General features: G+C 42.2%; 1 protein-coding gene across 2 annotated transcripts in view; it reads right to left on the bottom strand.

The window, feature by feature from the left end:
* The window catches only part of FADS2 (fatty acid desaturase 2), a 108,469-nt gene that overhangs the window by 2,980 nt on the left and 81,084 nt on the right, over nt 1-24,405 (bottom strand). For both annotated transcript variants that reach the window (XM_066583156.1, XM_066583155.1), the window contains 10 exons: nt 23,294-23,567; nt 17,473-17,583; nt 14,410-14,607; nt 13,761-13,862; nt 7,247-7,372; nt 7,048-7,108; nt 4,934-5,010; nt 3,364-3,461; nt 967-1,063; nt 464-543 (listed from right to left, as the gene is read on the bottom strand). In XM_066583156.1, the coding sequence (XP_066439253.1) occupies nt 464-543; nt 967-1,063; nt 3,364-3,461; nt 4,934-5,010; nt 7,048-7,108; nt 7,247-7,372; nt 13,761-13,862; nt 14,410-14,607; nt 17,473-17,583; nt 23,294-23,503 (1,160 nt within the window). In that variant the 5' untranslated portion in view covers nt 23,504-23,567. The remainder of the gene's footprint in view (nt 1-463; nt 544-966; nt 1,064-3,363; nt 3,462-4,933; nt 5,011-7,047; nt 7,109-7,246; nt 7,373-13,760; nt 13,863-14,409; nt 14,608-17,472; nt 17,584-23,293; nt 23,568-24,405) is intronic.

Here is a 24,405-nt window from a genome sequence, read left to right as displayed (position 1 = left end):
CTTTCTCCCCCCTTCATACTAAGTCACAGGCAGGGATGATGCTTTCGCCACAGCGCATGTATCTTCTCACTGCCCTCCTCCCTGCCGCATTACTGGCCAGAGAAGGAGGGGTTAGCACAGCTAATGGAGCCACTTGTCAGAGTGGCTGAGCCGCTTCAGTAAGAGGGGAGCGAGATACCACTCACCCCTCTTACACTCTAACAACTGCACTGTCAGGGCATGCTGAGAGTTATAGTTTTACAAAACTTCAACTCTCAGTAAGCCCTGACAAAGTGCGGTTGTGAAACTGTAAGAGGGGTGAGCGGTACCTCGCTCCCCTCTTACTGAAGCAGCTCAGATACTCTAAAAAGTAGCTCCATCATCTGGAAAGCTACAGATGTGAAACAGTTGTTATACCATTAGATTTCACCATGGCCACGAGATCTGATAACAGACACATTATAATACTTCTTGGCCTACTCACTGATGTTCAATCTGAAAGTTGAGGTGTCCACTGAACCAGTCATTGAAGAAGGATTGCTCAATGTTGCAAGTTGCCGCCAGCTGTGGTTATGAACAAATTTAAAGTTAGACCGCTGTAGGTAAATATCATCTTGTATGTAAATCTAATTACACATAATATGTAATACTCATTAACTTCAGCAGACGATTTTATGGATGACTTTGATCTCTTCAATTAAACATACCTGGTTTATCTATTGATAACGATTGTATAAATGAAGATATTAAAGGGGTTATCCAGCTTGATGGTTTAACCTCAAGATCCTGCTTGCATGAGTATTGTGACCCCTTCAACCTCCTATCAACTGACTGATTGGGGACCCAGGTGACGGACCCCTAAATTCAGATAACTAAGGCCTATCCTGAGAGTAGGCCATCAATTTTTAAAGCATAGCTAACCCCTTTAATATTATAATATGCATATAGGCTACATAATAAGTTACTTGTAAGAGAGTTTGATCTCACCTGACTTTCCAGCCAATTTCTATGTTTTTCATGGTCGATCTCCATGGGAATATGATTCATCTGTGTGACCCAGACAAACCAGTGGGATTCCAAAAACCTAGAAATACCCAATTTATTGTTAGTTATTATATTCGTGTATATAGAACTTCTTTCCCACAGTGCTGTAAAGAAATTGTCATCCCTCCCTGACCTCATTGGGGCTCACAATCTAATTTTCAAATCAACCTATTGGTATACTTTGGAGTGTGGTGGAAAACCTGAGCACTCAGAACAAAACTAGGCAAACCATATAAACTCCATGCAGATGTTGCTCCTGGTCGGATCTGAACCCAGGACCTCCATGTAACAGTGCTAGCCAAAAGAAACATTAGTTACTATGATGTTATACCTAAGGGGCTATAGAAGTAATATTGATTGTGTTTAAATCTCTGTCATGTGGTCATATATGTGTCTATGGTATAGAGATGGCACCAAGCAGATGTACAGTGACAACATGGCACATCCCAGGAACTGCCTTTGCAAGGCGTCTTCTTAACTCCCTAAAGACCAGGGTGTTTTGGCCCTATAGGACCAAAACCTTTTTTGCGATTTTACCCATGTGGTGTTTTATGGGCCTATTTTTTCTCCTGGCCTGCCAAAATTATTATTGCTGCGGTTTTTGTTTCCATTACATATAAAACAATTTTTAATACCTTTTTCACAAAAAAATAATCCGTTTTTTAATTTTATTAGGGGTAATGTGTGCAAAAAGAAAAGCTAAAAAATTTTATTCTTTAAATTATTACATTTATGTTAGAATACAGTATGGGAATAGGTTCGCCATTTTGTTTTGGGCATTTTGATATACAATTTGTATAATCTCGAACTAGAGGCTGGATATAGCAACAATTTATGTTGGAGTCAGAAGTGGGTCATTTTCTTTTTTTTTATATATTTTCATTTTGTTCTGTAATTTTTTTAACTTATTTTTGTAACTTTTTTTTTTAACATCTATGTATCCAATGACATCATATAAGACCTCTGCGGACATTCACAATGTATTTTCTTTCTTTTGTTTCACACTTTTCCACCATAACTGGAGCATCCATATGAGCAGAATCCATGGGAGCCCCAGCTACAGGGGAAATCATTCCCCTATAGTGGCATTAGTCACTGACAGAGCTGGTCAATGGCAGTGCCGTTTTCTTCATTCTCCGCATAAAATTAAATGAGAAACTTTACTAATCAGTTAATGCCTTTAGTGGCACACACGGAAAATCTCTGCACCGCACGACCATTCAGTTAAACCCCAGAAGATTTCCGTGAACAGCTCTAGTGCTGAAATGCTGGCCAGGACACAGTTATTGTGCCACTGTACACGTTTGCCACTTCGAATTACGTCAGGAAAATCTCTGGGGCTTGCTGCGCTGACATGGTAATAATAAACCTGCCACTGAAGGGGTTAATGGAGATTACCTGTCACTTCAGTAACTGACGAATTCAATAATGAATGTCACTCCTTTGTTAACTTAGTGACCATAAATTTACAAAACGTTCTCAAGACTTCCTCTTTTATGTAGGTTTGTGCTTTACCGGCACTCTAACCCATTTGGCCTAGGTGTTGTACTAAAATTTGCATGTTAGGGTGGCTTAACACGAGCATATGCATTTTTGTGCATGCCTCAGTGCAACGTATTTGTGGGCGTTTTTGCGTGAATGTTGGCCTTTTTTAATTGTACTTTTTGGATGCGTATCTGCTGCACAATTGAACGTGCAAGAAAACATGCAATGACCACCCAATCCATTCACATGGATTACTGCTGGCCTGGTGACCCCCTAACACTAATTCAGAGACCATAAAACCTTCAAATCCTTATCAGTGACTATTTAACGATGTTTGTATTTCTGTTGTAGTATTCTTTTAAATGCAAACCAATCACATCCATTTGTGTGCCTTGTCATAAGTATGTGTGTATAAATATACAATCATTCATTTGTTCCCATTCACTTCTAAATTAAAAGTGAACGACTTAAAGATTTAGCGAGCGTAGGAGCAAGCGATGTATCTGTCTGTATAACCAGGCTCCACGAGCCAACTCCGAAGTCGTTCTCTCGTGCGAGCGATAAATCGCGTGAAAAAGCGCCTTAAATGAGAACCTCATGACATGTTTGTAATACTGCTGAGAGTAACAGATCAATGTGTAATATGTGGATTCAATCACACAACCTCCTTCACTCCAAAGATCACGCAGCGTGCTTATTTCAAGCTGTTCTTTGCTGTTTTTTTATCGCATTTTACAGCTTTGCACGAGAGGAACTTGTGAAAGTTTTACTGATAACTGTAATAAGTCAATTAAAGTAGGTCAGATAGGATCAGAGACAGGATGACCTGAATGCCCGGTCATACATACTGCGTACCTGACAGCATTCATCAAGGCGATGGCTCCAAAGACTCCAAAAAAAGGAATGTAGGTGTAGAAAAAACGAAAGTAATAAGATAGTGACCAAGCCAAATCCTGCAAGACAAGTCAAATATTTGAAGATTATAAATCTACCTTATATGACAATATACATTAACTAAAACTGAAGGTCATTTGTAGATGACTGTCCAGTAGACATTTATACAAGACATCTTTAATATGTTCCTGTGGTATGAAATATGAGAGCTCGAAGTTACAGCCCTAAAATCAGATGCTACATTTAGGGTGGTTTCACATCTGCGTTGGAACCTCTGGTGGGAGGTTCTGTCACAGGTCCAGCACAAAGTACTGGAAGAAAAACCCCTGCATGCAGCGCTTTTTCTTCCTGCTAAAAGCCGGGCAGAAAGGGAACGGACCCCATTATAGTCAATGGGATCTGTTCGGTGCTGTTTCATTTCTGTCCTATGACGGAACTATTTGGCCATGGGGATTCACCTTTCCTGCTTCCCGAATGGAGCAGGAAAACAGATCCTCAGATGCAGCTGTGAAACCACCCTTACTGAGATTCTTAGAATTACATTTCCTATTCTTAGGTCGCGTGGAAGCGGTGCATGACGCAGCTTTCAAGCTACAATTTAATTACCACAGAATTACAACGGAATTATCAAAAGGCTACGATGGAACCAACAGAATTACCAAAGGGCTACGCTGGAACCAACAGAATTAGCAAAAGGCTATGATGGAATCAATGGAATTACCAAAAGGCTATGATGGAATCAACGGAATTACCAAAAGGCTATGATGGAACCAGGAGAATTACCAAAAGACTATGATGGAATCAAGAGAATTACCAAAAGGCTATGATGGAATCAACGGAATTACCAAAAGGCTATGATGGAATCAACGGAATTACCAAAAGGCTATGATGGAATCAACGGAATTACCAAAAGGCTATGATGGAACCAACAGAATTACCAAAGGGCTGTGCTAGAACCAACAGAATTACCAAAAGGCTACGATGGAACCAACAGAATTACCAAAGGGCTACGCTGGAACCAACGGAATTACCAAAAGGCTATGATGGAATCAACGGAATTACCAAAAGGCTATGATGGAACAACAGAATTACCAAAGGGCTGTGCTAGAACCAACAGAATTACCAAAAGGCTACGATGGAACCAACAGAATTACCAAAGGGCTACGCTGGAACCAACAGAATTACCAAAGGGCTGTGCTGGAACCAACTGAATTATCAAAATGCTATGATGAAACCAACAGAATTACCAAAAGGCTACGATGGAACCAACATAATTACCAAAGGGCTGTGCTAGAACCAACGGAATTACCAAAAGGCTATGATGAAACCAACGGAATTACCAAAAGGCTACGATGGAACTAACAGAATTACCAAAAGTATTAAAGTTTATTTAGGAATACAGAGATGTAACGCATACTGGTATGAAGGTAAATAAGCAACCTGGCTTTCACTTTGCCATGTCCTAATGCTGTTTGCTCTCAGTTCCTTTGCTTCTATTCACTCAAGAGGGACTTAAGCAGAGGACACTTACCACCCAGTGCCTGCGAGTTATCATCGTTTTCATAATCTGAACTGTAAAGTACAATGGTATCAAAAGTGGGGGGCCAACTGTGAGAGGAAAAAGAGACAACACTGTTAGCATCACTCTCATCTTTGGCAATATCTAATGTAGATATTAAAGGGGTATTCCAAGACATTCTTAACATTTGCTGCTGATGACCAGCAAGTCATTAATAGATGATCAGTGGGGATCGGCAGCTTGGATCAGTGCTACTGGCACTATGGTCAGCAGAGGAAGCAGAAAATGCTGATCATAGCACAGTGGTCTGAGTTGGTATTGCAGGTGCAGCTCTCATTAAATTCAATGGGAGCTGCAATGCAGTACCAAACTGGGCCATGAAGAGAAAAGAATTGTCTGTAGATCTCACAGACAGGATTGTATGGAGGCACAGATCTGGAGAAGGCTAAAAAAAATATTGCTGCACTGAAAGTTCCCAATAACACAGAGGCCTTCATTGTTATTAAACAGAAGGAGTTTGGAACAACCAGGATTCTTCATAGAGCTGACCGACCCACCAAACTAAGTAATCAGGGGAGAAGGGTCTTGGTAAGAGAGGTATTGAAGAACCAAATGGTCATTCTGGCTGAACTTTAAAGATGCTGCGTGCAAATGGGAGAAACTTCCAGAAGGTCAACCATCACTGCAGCACTCCATCAGTCTGAGCTTTATGGCAGAGTGGCCAGAAAGAAGCTTCTTCTCTGTAAAAGACACATAAAAGCCTACCTAGGCTTTGCCAAAAAGCGCCTAACGGACTGTGAGAAACAAGATTCTATGGTCTGAAGAAACCAAGATTGAGTTTTTTGGCCTCAATTCTAAGCGTTATAGCTGCAGGTAGCCAGTCACTACTCATCACTTGCCCAATACCATTCCTACACTGAAGCATGGTGGTGGCAGCATCATGCTGTGGGGTTGTTTTTCAGCATTTGGGATAGGGAGACTGGTCATGAAAAAAGACTGGCTGACGGAAGGCTGAATAGAGCAAAGTATAGAGATATTTTTTATAAAAACCTGATCCCGAGCGCAAGGGACTTCAGACTAGGCAGAAGGTTCACTTTCCGACAAGACAATGACCCTAACCACACAGCCAAGACAACACAGGAGTGGCTTAGGGACAACTCTGTGAATGTCCTTGAGTGACCGAGCCAGTGCCCTGACTTGAACCCAATCGAACATCTCTGGAGAGATGTGAAAATGGCTGTCCAAAGATGGCCACCATCTAACCTGACGGAGCTTGAGTGGATCGGCAGAAAGCAATTGCAGAAAATCACCAAATCCAGGTGTGCAAACTTGTGGCATCATACCCAAGAAGACTGGAGGCTGTAATGACTGCCAAATGTGCTTCAACTAAGTACAGGGTGTGAAGTCAATGCTAAATGTTAGTTTTCCTTTTGTAACATTCTGTTGTCACTTTGTCATCAGGGGTTATTAAGTGCAGAATGACCGGCAAAAACTTGAATTTTTAAAACAATTTGCACAAGGACACAACATAAAGAACTGTAAAGAAGTGAAAGGGTCTGAAGTAGAGATGAGCGAACGTACTCGGTAAGGGCGATTTCGCGATCGAGCACCGCGATTTTCGAGTACTTCACTACTCGGGTGAAAAGTACTCGTGTGCGCTGTGGGGCGGGGGGTTGCAGAGGGGAGTGGGGGGTAGCAGAGGGGAACAGGGGGAGGCCTCTCTCTCTCCCTCTCCCCCCCACTCCCCACTGCAACCCCCCGCTCACCCACAGCGCACTCGAGTACTTTTCACCCGAGTAGTGAAGTACTCGAAAATCGCGGTGCTCGATTGCGAAATCGCCCTTACCGAGTACGTTCGCTCATCTCTAGTCTGAAGACTTTCCAAATGCATTGTACATTATACAGATGTATCCATCAGTATCTCCTAGGTTCTTACAGCTGGAGGATATGAATAGTTATATTGTCCTTAGCAGACATACTGTATAGACACCAAGGGTCATTTTTCTAGAGCGGCAGTTGAAAAATATATGACAGGACATACAAAAGGATGTATGTTGTAAGACTTGTGTATTTTTACCTGTACTCCCACATAAACCAGTAATCCCATTACAAATCCAATTACTCACTGAGAAAGAAGTACTGGTGTTGGTGATTATAGGGCAGATACTTTATCTTCTTCTTGCCATACTGTAAAGAAGAGGAAAAGATTTACAGCAAATTTCTGCATGGAAGTAGATGCATCCAACTACAGTATTTTCTATGCAAAAGATCAGTCATTGCACAATAGTATATTATATTGCTGTCATGGTTATAGAAGACTCATACCTCTACTGGTTGTGTGTCACCAAGCACGAAAATGTGTACCATGTTGACGTCTGGATCCTTGCTGAAGATGTTAGGTTTGGCGTGGTGCTGAAAATGGCGATGGTTCCACCAGTTGGCTGATGCTCCCTGCAGACAGATGGACCCATATGAGTTGGGAAACCAGGCCTCAGTGCCGAGTGCTCACCCCTATAAACCTCTGTATGAATGTCACTGAGATCATAGCTGTGTAACATTTTTGTTATGTTTTTCTTCTCATCCAAGGGATTTTTCTAAATTTCGGGCTGATGCTATGGAGCAGTCATTCACACATTAAAGGGGTATTCCAATCTCAGCAAGTTATCCTCTATCCATAGTGGGGAAAACTTGCTGATGAGTGAGGTTCTAACTGCTAGGACCTCACAGATATCACCCCCAGTGTGTCCATAATTTTTTGACAGTGGTGGCCATGCATGTGCGTCGCTAGGGGTTTTTCAGACAAAAATATTATTATTATGTGACTGCATGTCCAAATTAGCATCTCCTATGCCCAACCTCACAGGTGCGAGAGTACGGTCATCTTGCGAGACTGCTATCAATGACTCTTCCTCTCACTACTACTCCACATGCACAAGAGCCAATAGTCATGTGAGATCCATGATAATATCGGCTCTCCTCAGGGTCACAGCGGGCACAACCGCAAAGGTGCGGGAATTACGCTATATCACGAGGGCTGCAAAGTCTCGCGAAACCTTAATCAATGAGATGTCAATATGGGTCACTATGTTTGTCAGTGTATGTCAGTCTAATCGTGTTGCAATTATGACATAGGGCACGCATGACAGCAGCAAACTTCAGGTTCAGAGAACCAATAAAGTTTAGTACACAAACTATTAAATAGACTGTCAAAATGCATATTAGTGGAATGAACTGAACAAAGTCCTCCCAAGAACAGAGCATTGTATGTAATCAACAGTAGCAAATATTAATCAATTAGCAGCTTCTTGGAAAAATGCCCAAATCATCAAACTATCCCAAGACGCCCTAGAGCTCTTGTGAGGAATCCCAAATTGAAACATCTACTGGAAACTGCCGGGCAGAGATAACATAACATATATAAAAGTAGGTATGGCTGTTTGTGTGTGGATATGACTATGCAAGGCTACAACAACCCCACAGTATCCTGTCTAAAGTTCCATAAGAGTGGATGTACAAAGAGGAATAACCCCATAATCATGAAACTGGGCAAAATATCCTGACAATAATACTGAATCAACCCTGAGATGTCACACACTAAAAAATATGGCCAAAATATAAAACCACATCACAGTTTCAATATGAATTGTGTTCTATTTAAAGGGGAAAGAGACCTGAACACACAAACCCCATGAAATCCCATAATGTATTTGGCATAGCATCACTAAACATCAATTGTGACTCCTATAGGATATTCATAATAAACACAACCCGCCGCACACCCCACCAGAGCCTAGGAATAAAAACAGACAAGACAGTTAAAAAATCTTAAAAACATATATCATAAAATAAGGTACGAAAATCCACACAGAGGAAGATGGTGCAAAGGAAAACCACCTAGACGAACGGTAACGGATTGTAATCAAGGTTCCAATCTGTTGGTTGAAGAGCAACTCAAAAATCCAACTCAGCTCCTTATATTTTAAATTTCTCTCCCTATTGCCCCCTCTGATATTTCAAGGGACATGATCAATTATGCGGAAACGTAATTGACTCACAGAGTGACCCTTTTCCACAAAATGTTTATCAACTGGCAGTTCAATTTTTTTGTGTGGAAAGTGATCTTGTGTTTCGTAATCCGCCTCCTGGCCCCCATAGTTGTCTCACCAACATATGGGAGGCCGCAGGGGCATGTGATGATGAAGATCACATATGAGGAGGCTCAAGTGAACCTTCTCTGTATATGATATACCTCACCTGTAAGAGGGTGAGAGAAACTATCCCCTTTGACCAAGTTGTAGCAGCACGAGCAGCCAAGGCAAGGAAAGTTACCTTTCTTCGTTGGTACAAGCGTGTGTTGTGCTGAGCATTCCCTAATTCTTTGGGTTGAGTGCACAAGCCTATCCTTAAGATTAGGGCCCCTTCAGTAGGCCACCATCGGTGGTAACTGAAACTCAGCCACATTTGGCCAGCATTTGGATAGAAGGGACCAATGTTTCTTAACCACTTGTGAGACCCTACCGCTTAATGGATAATGGGTAGAAATAAGCGGAATTCATGCTGTTTCTCCTTTGTTAACAGTGGTCAGCAATGTTTCGCGTTCTATTGATGAGGCCTTTGTGCTGAGTTAGTTGATAAGATAAGCCTCTCAGGGTAGCCCCTCCTACGAATGTCCATTGACATTCATCTTCACCAAATGTGTGATAAAGTTCTTAGGAGGGGCTACCCTGAGAGTCTCATCAATACACTCAGCACAAAGGCCTGATCAATAGGATGAGAAACATTGCTGACCACTGTTAACAAAGGAGAAATGGCATGGATTCCGTTTATTTCTACCCATGATCCATTTAGCGGTAGGATCTCGCAAGTGATTAAAAAAGATTAGTCCCTCCTATCCAAATGCTGCCCAAATGTGGCTGAGTTTAAATGACACCAATGATGGCCTACCCAAGGGACCCCTAATCTTAAGAATAGTCTTCTGCACTCGACCCAGAGAATTAGGAAATGCTCAGCACAGCACACGTTTGTACCGATGAAGAAAGGCAACTTATCTTGCCTTGGCTGCTTATGCTGCCACAACTTGGTCAAAGGGGATAGTTTCTCTCACCCTCTTACAGGTGAGGTAGATCACATAAAGGGAAGGCTCACTTGAGCCTCCTCATATATGATCTACATCATCACATGCCCCTGCGGCCTCCCATATGTTGGTGAGACAACTATGGAGGCCAGGAGGTGGATTATGAAACACTAGAGCACTATCCGCACTAAAAAAAATTGAACTGCCAGTTGCTAAACATTTTATGGAAAAGGGCCACTCTGTGAGTTAATTACGTTTCCGCATAATTGATCATGTCTCCCCAAATATCAGAGGGGGCGACCGGGAGAGAAATTTAAAATATAAGGCGCTGAGTGGATTTTTGAGTTGCTCTTCAACCAACAGGTTGGAACCTTGATAGCAATCCGTTACCGTTCGTCTAGGTGATTTTCCTTTGCATCGTCCGCCTCTGTGGGGATTTTCGTACATTATTTTATGATATATGTTTTTAAGAATTTTTAACTGTCTTGTCTGTTTTTATTCGTAGGCTCTGGTGGGGTGTGCGGCGGGTTGTGTTTCGGCACGAGTGATGTGCTCTAGAGTCAACGAATCGAGAGTCATTGAGTCATTGAAGATTTATTATGAATATCCTACAGGAGTCACAAGTGATGTTTAGTGATGCTATGTCAAATACATTATGGGATTTCATGGGGTTTGTGTGTTCAGGTCTCTTTCCCCTTTAAATAGAACACAATTCATATTGAAACTGTGATGTGGTTTTATATTTTGGCCATATTTTTTAGTGTGTGACATCTCAGGGTTGATTCAGTATTATTGTCAGGATATTTTGCCCAGTTTCATGATTATGGAGTTCTTCCTCTTTGTACATCCACTCTTATGGAATTTTAGACAGGATGTACTATGGGGTTTGTTCTAGCCTTGCATAGTCATATCCACACACAAATCGCCATACCTACCTTTATATATGTTATGTTATCTCTGCCCGGCAGATTCCAATAGGTGTATAAATTTGGGATTCCTCACAAGAGCTCTAGGGCATCTTGGGATAGTTTGATCATTTGGGCATTTTTCCAAGAAGCTGCTAATTGATTAATATTTGCTACTGTTGATCACACACAATGCTCTGTTCATCAGAGGACTTTGTCAAAATGCATATTAGTGGAATGAACTGAACAGTCTATTTAATAGTTTGTGTGCTAAACTTTATTGGTTCTCTGAACCTGAAGTTTGCTGCTGTCATGCGTGCCCTATGTCATGATTGCAACATGATTAGGCTGACATACACTGACAAACATAGTGGCCCATATTGACATCTCATTGATTGAGATTTCGCGAGACTTAGCAGCCCTTGTGATATAGGGTGATTCCCGCACCTTCGCGGTTGTGCCCGCTGTGACCCTGGGGAGAGCCGATATTGTAATGAATCTCACATGACTATCGGCTCTTGCGCATGTGGAGTAGTAGTGAGAGGAAGAGTCATTGATAGCAGTCTCACGGGATGACCGTACTCTCGCTCCTGCGCGGTTGGGCATAGGAGACGCTAATTTGGACATGCAGTCACATAATAAGTGGGAGTTCATTGTTATGATTATCATTTGTTGGGAGCAACCGGAATGCCAAGGCATCGCACCTTCTGCCACCCTTGATGACCCTTGTCACACCTGAGTTTGGGAGATTGGTTCTACTTGTTGCTCTTTGATTGGTTTATGGGTTTTATAAAATGTATGTCTGTTGTGTGTATTGTTAGCTTGATAAAGACCACTATATGTGGTCGAAATGTTGTGTATTTATGTGGAGACAATAAAGATGCATCTGCCGTGATGCAAAAATTTGCCCCTTCTATGCTGTTCTTGGACTGTTTTATATGCTATATGTCATTAATAGTATTTTACCTGGGAAATCCCTTTAAGTTCAATGTGACCCACTGCAGAGAGTCAAGTTTAAGTGCTTGGCAATGTCCAGCAGTCTCATTAAAGTGAATGGAACTGCTGGAGATTGCCAAACGCTTGAACTTGGCTCTCTCCAGCGAGTTCCATTGAAGTTAATGCAGTTAAGTTAAATTCAGGACACATCGGGGGTGATATCTCAAGATTGGTGGGGTTCCCAACAGTTGGATGCTCACTGATCAACAAGCTATCCCCTCTCCTGTGAATAGGGATAACTTGCTGAGATTGGAATAGCACTTTAATATAAAAGTACACTGATGTTTTATACTCATGATCAACATAAGTGTCAGCGAGAAATCATAAAAAGGGTTCTCCTCTTTGGATTATTCCTACTTGATAGAAAGATTCCTTCAAAATAAGTGGATCACAAAGGGTTCCTGAGCTGGAAATCCATCATCTGTTATCTGTCAGTAAGTGTTCAATTTTCCTGCAGTACCTCCACAGGTAGACTGAAGTATTACACATTATCCAATGAAATCAATAGGTTATCTATGTAAAACAGGATAGGTCCGCAAGAAAAAGAGACACTCTTTGTAATCACTCTCCTCTCTGGTTAAAAGATGAGAGTTCAGAACAAAGGACCCCACAGTATTGACTCTAAATTCCTTGTAAGAAAATAATTTTTCTAAACTGGAGAAATGCTTTAACACTTGTACAGCTATTTTAAAGGGGTGGTCTCGCGAAACCAAGTGGGGTTATACACTTCCGTATGGCCATATTAATGCACTTTGTAATGTACATTGTGCATTAAATATGAGCCATACAGAAGTTATTCCACTTACCTGCTCCGTTGCTAGCGTCCTCGTCTCCATGGTTCCGTCTAAATTCGCTGGCAGCTTGCTTTTTTAGACGCGCTTGCGCAGTCCGGTCTTCTCCATTCAGCACGAGCCGCTTCAGTGTGCTCCCCGCTACAGCTCTTCTGCGCATGCGCAGACGAGCTGTCACTGCTCGGGAGCGCGCTGAAGCGGCCATTCTGCACCATCCTCTGTTAGAGGAAGGTGCAGAAACTGGAGCTGCCCAGCGGAGAAGCCCAGCCCAGCCCAGCAGCCCCGAGAAGCCTCCCAGGTAAGTGATGGGTCGGGGGGGGCTGCCGCTGCGCCGGGCTGCGCCGGGGGGGCTGTCGCTGCGCCGGGGGGGCTGTCGCTGCGCCGGGGGGGCTGCCGCTGTGCCGGGGGGGCTGCCGCTGTGATGGGGGGGGGGCTGTCGCTAGGCCGGGGGGGGCTGCCGCTGCTCCGGGGGGGCTGTCGCTGCGCCGGGGGGGCTGCCGCTAGGCCGGGGGGGCTGCCGCTAGGCCGGGGGGGCTGCCGCCAGGCCGGGGGGGCTGCCGCTAGGCCGGGGGGGCTGCCGCTAGGCCGGGGGGGCTGTCGCTAGGCCGGGGGAACTAGCGCTGGGCTCCGGGGCCTTCACCTGGGCTGAGGGTCTAGCGCTGGGGAGCCGGGGGCTAGCGCCGGTTACCTGCTGTCTGGTCGGCGGCTGCGGGGCGTCTGGTCGGCGGCTGCGATGCGTCCGGTTGCCATGGAGACACAGCTGGCGGCGTCTCGGGAGCGCGCACGTCGGGCTGCAGCGAGCGACGGGGAAAGAGCCGGCGGCCATCTTGAGGAAACTTTTATAAGTTGCTGAAACGCTGGAACGGTAAGTACGAACCAGCTAGAAATGTCATTTACAGGGGGGCTTAGTAATGTATGTTTAATGGGGGGGACTGGGCAAAAAAAAAAATTAACTGCTTCCTCGAGACATCTCCTTTAAGAGTTGCTACATACACTCAGTTTGGTTTCCACAAATGGATAACCCTACAGTTCCCATACCAAATACTGTACTATTATCTCCAGAATGGCATTACCTTCAAATGGCCAATGACAAACTTGTGGCCAAGGTGGTTCCATTTCGACTTCTTGAAAATGGATAAGTGTCCAAAATCATGCTGCAGCCATCCAGCCTGGGCCTGTAGAAGAATCGTGAATGTGATAGTCTAAAGCCGTAGGCTAGATTATAATAGCACATCTTACAATATATTGTAGAGAAATTTGCTATTCAATAGGTGTTGCCAGCTGCAATTGGGAAGTGGAGCCAGGATGGTGTCATGATGTCAGCCCTGGCCCACTTGATCACACTTTCAGTGGATGCCTCCTGTCACTGCAGACATTTCCTTAGGAGTCGTCTGTCGGGAATCCCTCAGTGTTTAATGTTCCCTTCTACTCTTCCTGCTACAATATCTTTTGTGGTGTATGGACTGATTGGCTGACAGGGAGGTGGCTCCTACCCAGTCAATCAGCCATAATGCAAGTGTATTTATTCTGGGCCCGCCTCTACAGGGGTGCTGGTTATTTTCAAGCCTGTGGTGTTTGGTGAACAAGCAGAATGTGGTCAGCTTAGTACTTGTGGCATATACATTTCTCTACCCTTTTGCATTAAACCTCTTCCCTTTCTCCCACCTAAGGACAGATTAGGCTCCTTTTTACTAAATGAGAAGGGCCATTTTATTAACCCACCTGAGAAACTGTCAGCAGTAGAATGGTGATTATACTTGGTATCCAGCCTGTACCAAGGTAGTAGAGTGTAGCCCAGCCAAGAAACTCCAAGGCTAGGATATGTCCTAGGTAAAGACCAAAAAATACCCAACTGGCATTAAAGAGATTCATTTCTTCTGCTGTCTTACGGAGTTGTAGGAAGTCTTCCACTTGCTGTGCCTGTATCAATATAAAAGATAACAGAGCATTGAATGAAAACTACTATCATAACATATGTAGTGACTTTTTTGCAATCTAATTATCCTATATCACTCACATACTAGGGCAGAATTTATAGAAAGTCGATTAACCTATCAGAACAGTGTGTAGTATGGTAAAAAAAAACACGACTACTCACAGGAAATGCATGCAAAATCTAGAATGTGAAACAATGGATGCATTAGTGAAGGACAGGGGAAAACTTGCTGATTGGTGAGGGGTCTTACCGCTGAGACCCCCACTGATCTCAAGAACAGGACTCTCGTTCTGCTGTCAATGCTGGGATTGTTTTTTTCCCCAGTGACGTCATTCTGAATGGAGCGTTGGATAAGCATGCATGGTCAGCGCTCCATATATTTCAATGGAAGTGATGGAAATATCCAAGTAGGTGAGCGCAGAAGAAACAACCCCGGCAGTAACAGGAGAATGGGTAAGAGGCACTGGCGTAACTATAGAGGATGCAGGGGATGCGGTTGCACCCAGACCCAGGAGCCTTAGGGGGCCGATAAGGCCTCTCTTCTCCATACAGGGAGCCCAGTACTATGAATAAAGCATTATAATTGGGGTTCCTATTACAGGTTTTGCATTGGGGCCCAGGAGCTTCAAGTTACACCTCTGGTAATGGGAGTTCCGTTTTCAAGATCAGTAGAGGTCTCAGCCATGAGACCACCACCGAGCGGCAGGTTATTCCCTATCTTTATGTACTAAGAACACCTCAATCTACCATTGGCCTGTCCAAGAATAAATTCAATTGCTCATTAATATGTATTAAAAATGGAAAAACACAACAGTATAGATAATGTGGAAATGGTACACGATCTTCTGGTATCTGCAGAACGTCTAAAATTTTGAAAGATTGGCAGCAGAGCATTGTATTTCAGCAAAAGTCTGGGAACGTAGAAGCTTAAGAATGTTATTAATAATGGAGGAGTCCCGAGCGCCATTTATTTGCCCTAGAACAATATCAGCACATCAATAATGGAGAAACAAGATTACATTACCCGACTGCACAATAAGCTCTTCCATTTACTCTTTGTTACCCTTGATCTGCCATTCACCGTTCCATTGTGGTCTGAATATTGAATTGTTTATTTCTAGATACATCTATAAACTCATTATAGCAACGTTGACCTCAAATACACAATGTCCAAAAATATATAACCATCCCATACCAAAAACATTACAGTCACTTAGAGGATTGGGTTCAGCTAGGAGCACTAAAGATATTTGGTAAGACATACCCTTGGAATTAAATGCGCAGGGCCATAATGGCTAATAGAAGAATGGTCGTAAAGAAATCTACGGAAGTGCTGCCAATCCGGAGATGCACCACATCCATCAGAGGTGGGTGTAATACTGATAAGTGGAGGTGAAAAAAAATTGAAACAGCCCAACTTTCGGGTTCAAGGTAGACTGCTGGGTCAAGGCGGGGGATCTCTCTCACTCTCTCCCCTGCTACTCCCCGCTATTCCCCGCCGCCCCCCCCCCGAGTACGCTCGGACAAGAATGCTGTTACTCAAGAAGAGCGAGGCCCGCTTGAGTAACTGACTTATCCGAGCATGCTCGCTCATCTCTAGTAGTTATCCATCACCCCACTTGTTCTACTTTGCCTATGGGATCACCACTTTGCAGTTTTTGGTTTTCATGTGTCATACCAAATTAATGTATCACTTGTTCTGGACTATTTAAGGGGCTTTTCCCACAATCACTAGTTTTCTTTTTAAACTTTCTGTAATCTCGCAGAAAATATTAATAGGCAGCTTGATGCCTACAGCAAGTCACTTACTTCCCCCCTTCCAGGTTTTTAACACTCTAATCCCCCGTTAATGCCTTCTCCCACACATAACACAATGAGCGATCCTTCGCTATGTAGCATGTGACTACTGGGAATCTACATTTTCCAGCAGCACTCTGTGTCTGCATTGTGCTCCAGGATCCTCTCTGTCCTTTTCTCTGCGCTGCTGAAGTTGTCACGCACCCCTAATTACATCTGCTTAAGCGCAGCTTCACATGGGCATAGGTGAAAATGTGTATTTGGGGCGGAAAACTGTGCCTGCATGATCTGAAATGTACTGGAGAGATCTACTCAATAAATCAGCGATGGAGCACTCCACCATGCATGCTCGCCCAGCCTTCAGTACGGGAAGTCGTACATGCACGGTTGGAAATGCTAGGATAGACTGACATATTATAGTAGCGAGCGATGATTTCAACATAGATGCTCAACTGCCATTGAATTGGTGGGGAATGGGCATCGTATCCAGTAGCAACAGACAGTAGATATCGACTAGGGGGGTTGGAACGGGCTGGATACCATTTAAACTTATGTATTAGGAGCATAGTATATTTTTATTATGCAGAATCCACTGAACCCCCAATGACATCTTGGGAATACCCCTTTAATCTGTGAAAACCACTCTCATGTTCATGAAAATGAAGTTTTCATGGCCACCTATATTATCAACATCAGTGAATAATAAAACGCTGAAGACTATGTAAATCTTCACTACAAATTTTTGTACAGTTTCAAATATTCATGATAAATCAAGCAACTTTGTAAATATTTCCTATTATTTGTGTCTACAGCTCCTGTACAGTCCTCTGTGTCCCCATGGTAACAGACTACAAACAAACCCTTTGCAGTCTGATCCTGCAGTCACTCTCCCTCCCACCTGTCACTCACTTTTTGCTGATCTTAGCTATGTGCATAAGATCTTAGTTGCTACACTGCAAGCTTTTAAGAACTGTCTACAGTAGACAATGTCTGTGCAATAAGATACTTGCTAAATAATGATAAATATGGTGATAAATCCGTTACATACTTACATTTTTCCCTCGGTCCTGTGTCGGCTCATTGTCTGCCAATTCACCAACATACAGAGGCTTAAGAAATTTTCTCACAAAAGTAATATCTGGGTGAAAAGCCAAAAAAGCTTCCTGTGCAAGATAATAAAAAGACAAACATTAATAATATGATACACGAGGCTTTATGGCAAGGTTATGTATCCATCATTATTTGTAGGGGTACAATAGTTTCAACTAAATATATAGATGTAGCAAAGTTTAACCCAATGCTGATCTTAAAGGGGTATTCCCATCTCAGCTTCTCATGGCCGAAATAAGAAAACATGGCCACTCTTTTACTTGGAAAGAGACAAGTACTTAGTGCGTTGTGCTCTGTAGCTCTCATTGAAGTGAATGGGAGCTATGCTGTTTCTGTGACTTGGAGGGTTGCAGAAACAGTGTAGCATGCTGTGCTATGCTGTTTCCGTAGATCGCATTTACTGCAATACAAGTTACGGAAATAGTGCTGCGCTAAGCGCTTGGCTCTTTTCATGGGCTTCGGCCAGGTGCCAGTAGCCATGGCAGTGATTTCCCATCTTGGCTATGAAAAGATGAGAATACCACTTTAGCACAACTAAAGACATTGAAGGGCCATTGAAAGGGCAAAAAAGTTTGTGCCACAGTGTCAAATTAAACTTTGTTACATCTGTAGATCCATAATGTAACATTTGATGTTCATACATCCTAAGCGAAAATGTCTGAAATCCATTAAACCTATACATGCTTAAAGCTCTATGGACACAAAAGTCATAGCCTCCAATTATAATTAAGCATTGACTGCTGTGTTGGATCTTTTTCCAATGGATCCCGACTGATCTCATTGATCCTAATGGGGTCTATTGGGTTCTAGTCCTTCGTAACAGAATTATGCATATATAACTCTCCATACCACGCGTTCTATATAGACAACTACACTTATAACTGAACTCCACAAAACATTCATAGACAGGAAAGGTGTGACACCATGTGACACAAGTGATACCTCTAAGTTTGACTTACTGGTGGATACACACCTCCATACAAACAAGTAAGCAATTTATCACACAACAAAGCTAAATAGCGAATATAAGAACACTGAAAGGCGCTCTAAATGTTTACTCAATATGTGACTATTCCCAAAACTGCTCACAGGAACTATGAGCTGGGAGAGCTTACTTAAATAGGTTTGTTAGCATTGTTCTTGCTCACACAAGTACAAAATACTGTCAGGACTGTGACTATAACAAGAGGGCGCCCTCTACGTCTAGAGGAAGGAAAGTTTCTACATCGACATAGAAGGGGGTTCTTTACTGTAAGAGCAGTGAGACTGTGGAACTCTCTGCCTGAAGATGTGATGATGGCAAACTCACTAAAAGAGATTAAGAGGGGCCTGGACATCTTTCTTGAGTGATACAATATTACATGTTATAGTCACTGATTACTTGAGAAGGGTCGGTGATCTAGGGATTATTCTGATAAGGAATTTTTTCCCTAAAATGAGGAAAATTGGCGGCTACCTCATAGGGTGTTTTGCCTTTGTCTGGATCAACATTGCAGGACAACAGGTTGTACCGGATGGGCATATGTTTTTTTTCAGCCTTACACACTATGTTACCATAATCATTATATTAGCTAATATATATCCAGCTCTAGGACCCTCCAGAAACCTCTACATATATGTGTATATATATATATATATATATATATATATATATATATATACACACACACACACACACACACACACACGTGTGTTAACCGCAGCATTTTCTCTAAGCTCAAATTTGGTAGGGGGATAACTTTAGGTTTAGTTCCCCTTCAAATCCACTTGTGTCAAAGACTGATGTGCATGATTCCAGTCTATAGAATATGTTGGTGCTACATATATAGCAAGGAACAAATAAGGGATGCTAAACGTTTCACTGCTTAGAAAACAGTAGAGGCTATATATCTATATCTAGTATTATAGTGATTTATTGTTTAGAATCATTTATATATTGTTTATATTATCTGTTTATAATGATTTATTGTTCATGGGCTAATTATTATAGCGCTGTGCTGCTTACCATCATGTAATATTATTCTACACATAGCGGTTTTATATTGATTGTATAATCCTCCCTCCAATCCTCAACGGTTTCCTGCCAGACACGGATCTCTAGCTGCCTGCACTAATATGAACTAGAGTAACCTCGCCTTTGCAGTTCTCTGCAGCCCTTGTCCTCAATGAGCCGGGCAAAGGCACTCCCCCAGACAGGCCATGCCCACATACTGGTAACGCCAGCTGTCTATCAGACTGGAAGACATACAGACCCCCTTGTGGCACTATATATATATATATTTAACTATGTCACATTGTCCATTCAGGCACATATCAGGAACTGAACATGGAAGTTGTCTAGTACATGGGAAGAAGATGGATGTCATGAATTGGAGTGACTATATATATATATATATATATATATATATATATATATATATATATATATATATTGCTGTTAATCATTTAGTGGTTCACGACTCTCAAACGGTTTCAAACAGATGTGATGTGAGGAAGACAACTTGCTAATTTTGATTCACATTCGTGGTATAAAAATTACATGACCTCCATACAATACAGGGGAACAAATGACCCTTTATACTTGGAGGAACTCCCACAGAGAAGGCCATTGATCATTCTGCATCATGGGCAGCTACAAGATAACATGGAGTAGAAGACAAAATCACTAAGGGTGAGTTCCCACATAGCTAAAATGTTGCAGAATTTCGACTTCGCAATGCATGCTAAAACTCTGCAACAAAAGTACAGTAAGATGTTAGTGAAGGGGGTTATAAAGTGATCTGCTGGTTTCGAGACAAAATTCTGTCCTGGGACTGGATGTGGCGTGGGTATACTCCACTGCACTTGTTCTTCTCTGTCCAACAGTCCTGGTCCCAGTGTCCAAGATTGCTGCTGCAATTTTCTATCTAGCTAATGCACACTGTTCTCTGATTGGCCAATGCTGATCACATGAGCAGCACTGGCCAATCAGAGAATAGGTATAGTGCATTAGTAGTAATGAGAATTAGGTAGTCTAAAGATTTCATCAGCCATCTTGGACAACTGCAAATGGGACCCCAAAATGATATTTTCCCCCAAACCAACAAGTTCTAACTATTACCACATTTGTAACAACCCAAACGATGAAAACATTTTGCTATTTATTTCGCACGGTCAACGCCATCCAAATAATTTCAAAAAGTAATGCAGGAATTGCTAGTTTTCTTTTGTTCGCCTCCCAAAAAATGTAATAAAAAGCAGCGCAAAAGTCCTCAAAATGGTACCATTAAAAACACTTCCCACAAAAAACAAGACCTCATATAGCTATGTCGATGGGTTATGGCTTTCGTAATGCGACAATAAAAATCGCCAGGTGCTTAAGGCACAAAATAGGCTTGTCATTAAGGGGTCAACGAACCCCATTCACTCAGCAGAAGAAATCCACAGTGGAAAATAGTCATATTTTGGATTTCCAAATCCACAGCATGCTCTATCTATTTTAACCCTTTGCAATCCAATTTTGGATTCAGGGTTTCCTAGGGGGCTTTCTCTTTCTGCCATTATACAATGGCGCCGCCTGCCGGCTAGAGCCAGTACTGCAGTATGGGACATGCTGGGAGGCCCCTGACAACAGAGCGGCCAGTAATATACAGTAAGAATACCCTGCCGGATGTCTTCCGACATCGGAGCTGTACAGCCTTCAATCAGAATGTCTTCAGACGTCGGACAGTGGACTGGAAAAGGTTAACACTTCATCGTTGACCAACCCCAATACAAACACGTGATGAATGTACATATCTGGGAAGGGAAATTTCAAATGCATAATTACGTCTTCGATGCTGCGGAGCTCATGAATGTTTTATAGTAGGCATAGCTGACATTGCTGGCCCAGAGTCCTAAATCTGCTTATGGCTGCAAGAGTTGTGGATACTTAACTGGGCATTCAGGACCCTGAGAAAGCTGAGAGGCAAATCCTATGGACGTTATAATGGAAAATAGATTAGCTGTCACTCAGCTTTCCCAGTTACAGAAATAACTAAAAATTGCTCAAAGGGGGATTTCCTCCTTTCAATAATTAGGCTAGAGCTACACTGTGACATTTGGTGGTGACAGTGGTCATGCAACCAAATATCACTGTGTAGTCCTGCAACCTCACACTCTCATTGAGGTCAATGGCATTGTGGTGTAGGTGCAAGTGGCCGCTACTGGGACCCACAGGTTGGATTCACCAAAATTAGATTTTTTTTAGATCTGTAGGTAGGGGTTGCAGCCACTTACAACTAGAACAGTGACCATGTTGAGCTTAATGAGAGTGCGATTGGACCTTTCCCCAGGATACGCCACTAATAGCTGATGAGTGGTGGTCCACAATCTGGGACCGTCACCATGCAGCTGTAGAGAAGAAGCTGCCGACAGCTGGAGCTCTCAAAAGGTTCTGGATAGTTCACCACTACCCTGTTTCCCTGAAAATAAGACATACCCTGAAAATAAGACATAACATGATTTTCCAGAATTTTTGAGGATGCAAAATGATTTTTCAGGCTTTTTGAGGATGCTTGAAATATAAGCCCTACTCCAAAATTAAGCCCTGCTACCAGTTAATTAAAAAAGTCAATTTAAATAGTGTCCAGGCAGCTATAAATGTAAAAAAGGTAAACCTTTTTGAACAAAAATTAATATAAGACACTGTCTTATTTTCGGGGAAACACGGTAGTTACTGATGTATGTGACGTAGCAGGTCTCTTCAATCAGCCGATCAACGGCAATTATGAGTCAACTATCCTGAGGATAGGTCATCAATAGTGCAGACCCGGAAAAACTCCTTAAAGTTCAAAAGATTGAATGGGGCAAAGCTGCAATACCAAACATAACCAACGGTCGCGAGTTTTGCTGTTTTTAGGAAAAAAAAGTATACAATAAATTTTTCTTATCTTGTATTCCCTCCCCATCAGATCTGCCACAGATGCAGATATTCCAACATTTTGGAACATTTCCATGTGTAACATTGCAAGATCTGCCTAATCAAAAGAGATGCATATTCAGTGCTTCGATGTGCATTGGACCTACAATTTCATCAATGCAGACATATACACAGCAGCCAATCAGAGAAGTACTTAAGCCTTCTAACTTAAATTGCGCAAGTCAATGCCAAACAATGATTGGTTGCTTTTAAATAATTTTCACCTTATAACAATATTAGAAGATGAGTTCCACCAGCAAATACATCACAATGACTACAGAAATCCAACCGCACATGCAAAACTATCACAAAACCCGGCACAATGCAGTACCAGACAATAGACAGAGCATGGCAAAGGAAGGAGGCGTGGCACGCTGAGGGTAAAACGGCATGGTTGCAATAAATTCTGTCACATTGTGGCAACTGTGAATGAAGTTCATCACTGTTAATATAGACTTCCCACCGTCAGTGATCAAACACTATACATCACAATAGACATTCCTGATAGATAGATAGATAGATAGATAGATAGATAGATAGATAGATAGATAGATAGATAGATAGATAGATAGATAGATAGATAGATAGATAGATAGATATGAGATAAATAGATAGATAGATAGATATGAGATAGAAGGATAGATAGATAGACTTGAGATAGATAGATGATAGATAGATATGAGATAGATAGACAGATAGATAGACATTAGATAGATAGATACATAGATAGACAGATGTTATACTACATAACATAAGCTATGTTGGCATTTCCATACATGGAAGTGATTGCCAGCTCTGTGGGTCAGTGTGGCCAGTGCACTCACCGAGGCGTCCTCTCCAGCATAGTGGCTGATGACCCGCAGCCCACCGGGGTGCCTTCTCACCCAGTCACTGATGTTGTACACCTTGCGATCTATCACCAGCCACTTGTCGGTCCTGGTATTGTGCTTCTGTACTTCCTCCCAGGTGAACCGGGGCTCCGACTTGACACATTCAGAGCTGCAACTATCTCCATTCTGTCCCCCCTTACCCATGGTAGATCCTTACTGGGGGGCCTTGGTGCCAGCCTGCCCTCTCCTCATTCACCTCCTCTTCACTCTGTCGGATGAGAAACAGCAGATCCTCTTAGCGCAGCTCCTGCCTGTCCTCCTGTCTGCCGGCCCTGCGGAGCATCGTTGCTGTACTGCTAGAGCCTGGATATTACCCGTATCCTGCACACTGTAGTGTAACTACAACTGTTCATTCTCCACATTAACCATATGTTCTGCTGAGAAACTATAGGTAACGTGTAATATATATTACATGTTATATATATATATATATATATATATATATATATATATATATATATAAATAAATAAACAGCTGTATATTTTATGCTACATTTCTATTTTTGCTTATTAGTGACATCACATACAGGCAATATCACAACTGTGTATTGTATACTACACCTACATACTCTATATTATTCCATTGCTGTTATATATTATATTGTATACTACACCTACAGTGTATGTTCTATATTATTCAACTGAAGTTGTATATTCTATTGTATACCACACCTCTATTCTCCTTATTGATTTATCCTCTATATTATAGCTATATATATCATACTAATTCTATACATTATTTATATCCTCCACCAAGTCTACACTACCCAGAACCTTATTGTTATATTTGCATCCTCTATAAAATTATAGCCTATATATAGCTGTATATATCATACTACACCTATATCCATGATATTAGTTATATCCTCTACAGGCTCTGCAATACCGGTATCCTTTGTATTACAATTACATTCTCTGTATTAATTGTAACCTATACTTTACAGTTGTGTATTTTGGATGACATCTGTATCCTCTGCATTACAGTTATACAGTATATATCCTACTGCACCTATATCCCTCATTAGTTATATCTTCTACATGTTTTA

Source organism: Eleutherodactylus coqui, chromosome 11, assembly GCF_035609145.1.
Source record: "Eleutherodactylus coqui strain aEleCoq1 chromosome 11, aEleCoq1.hap1, whole genome shotgun sequence".
Taxonomy (NCBI): Eukaryota; Metazoa; Chordata; class Amphibia; order Anura; family Eleutherodactylidae; genus Eleutherodactylus; species Eleutherodactylus coqui.
Note: the sequence above shows the minus strand (reverse complement) of the source record. Positions and strands in the feature narration are given on the sequence as shown.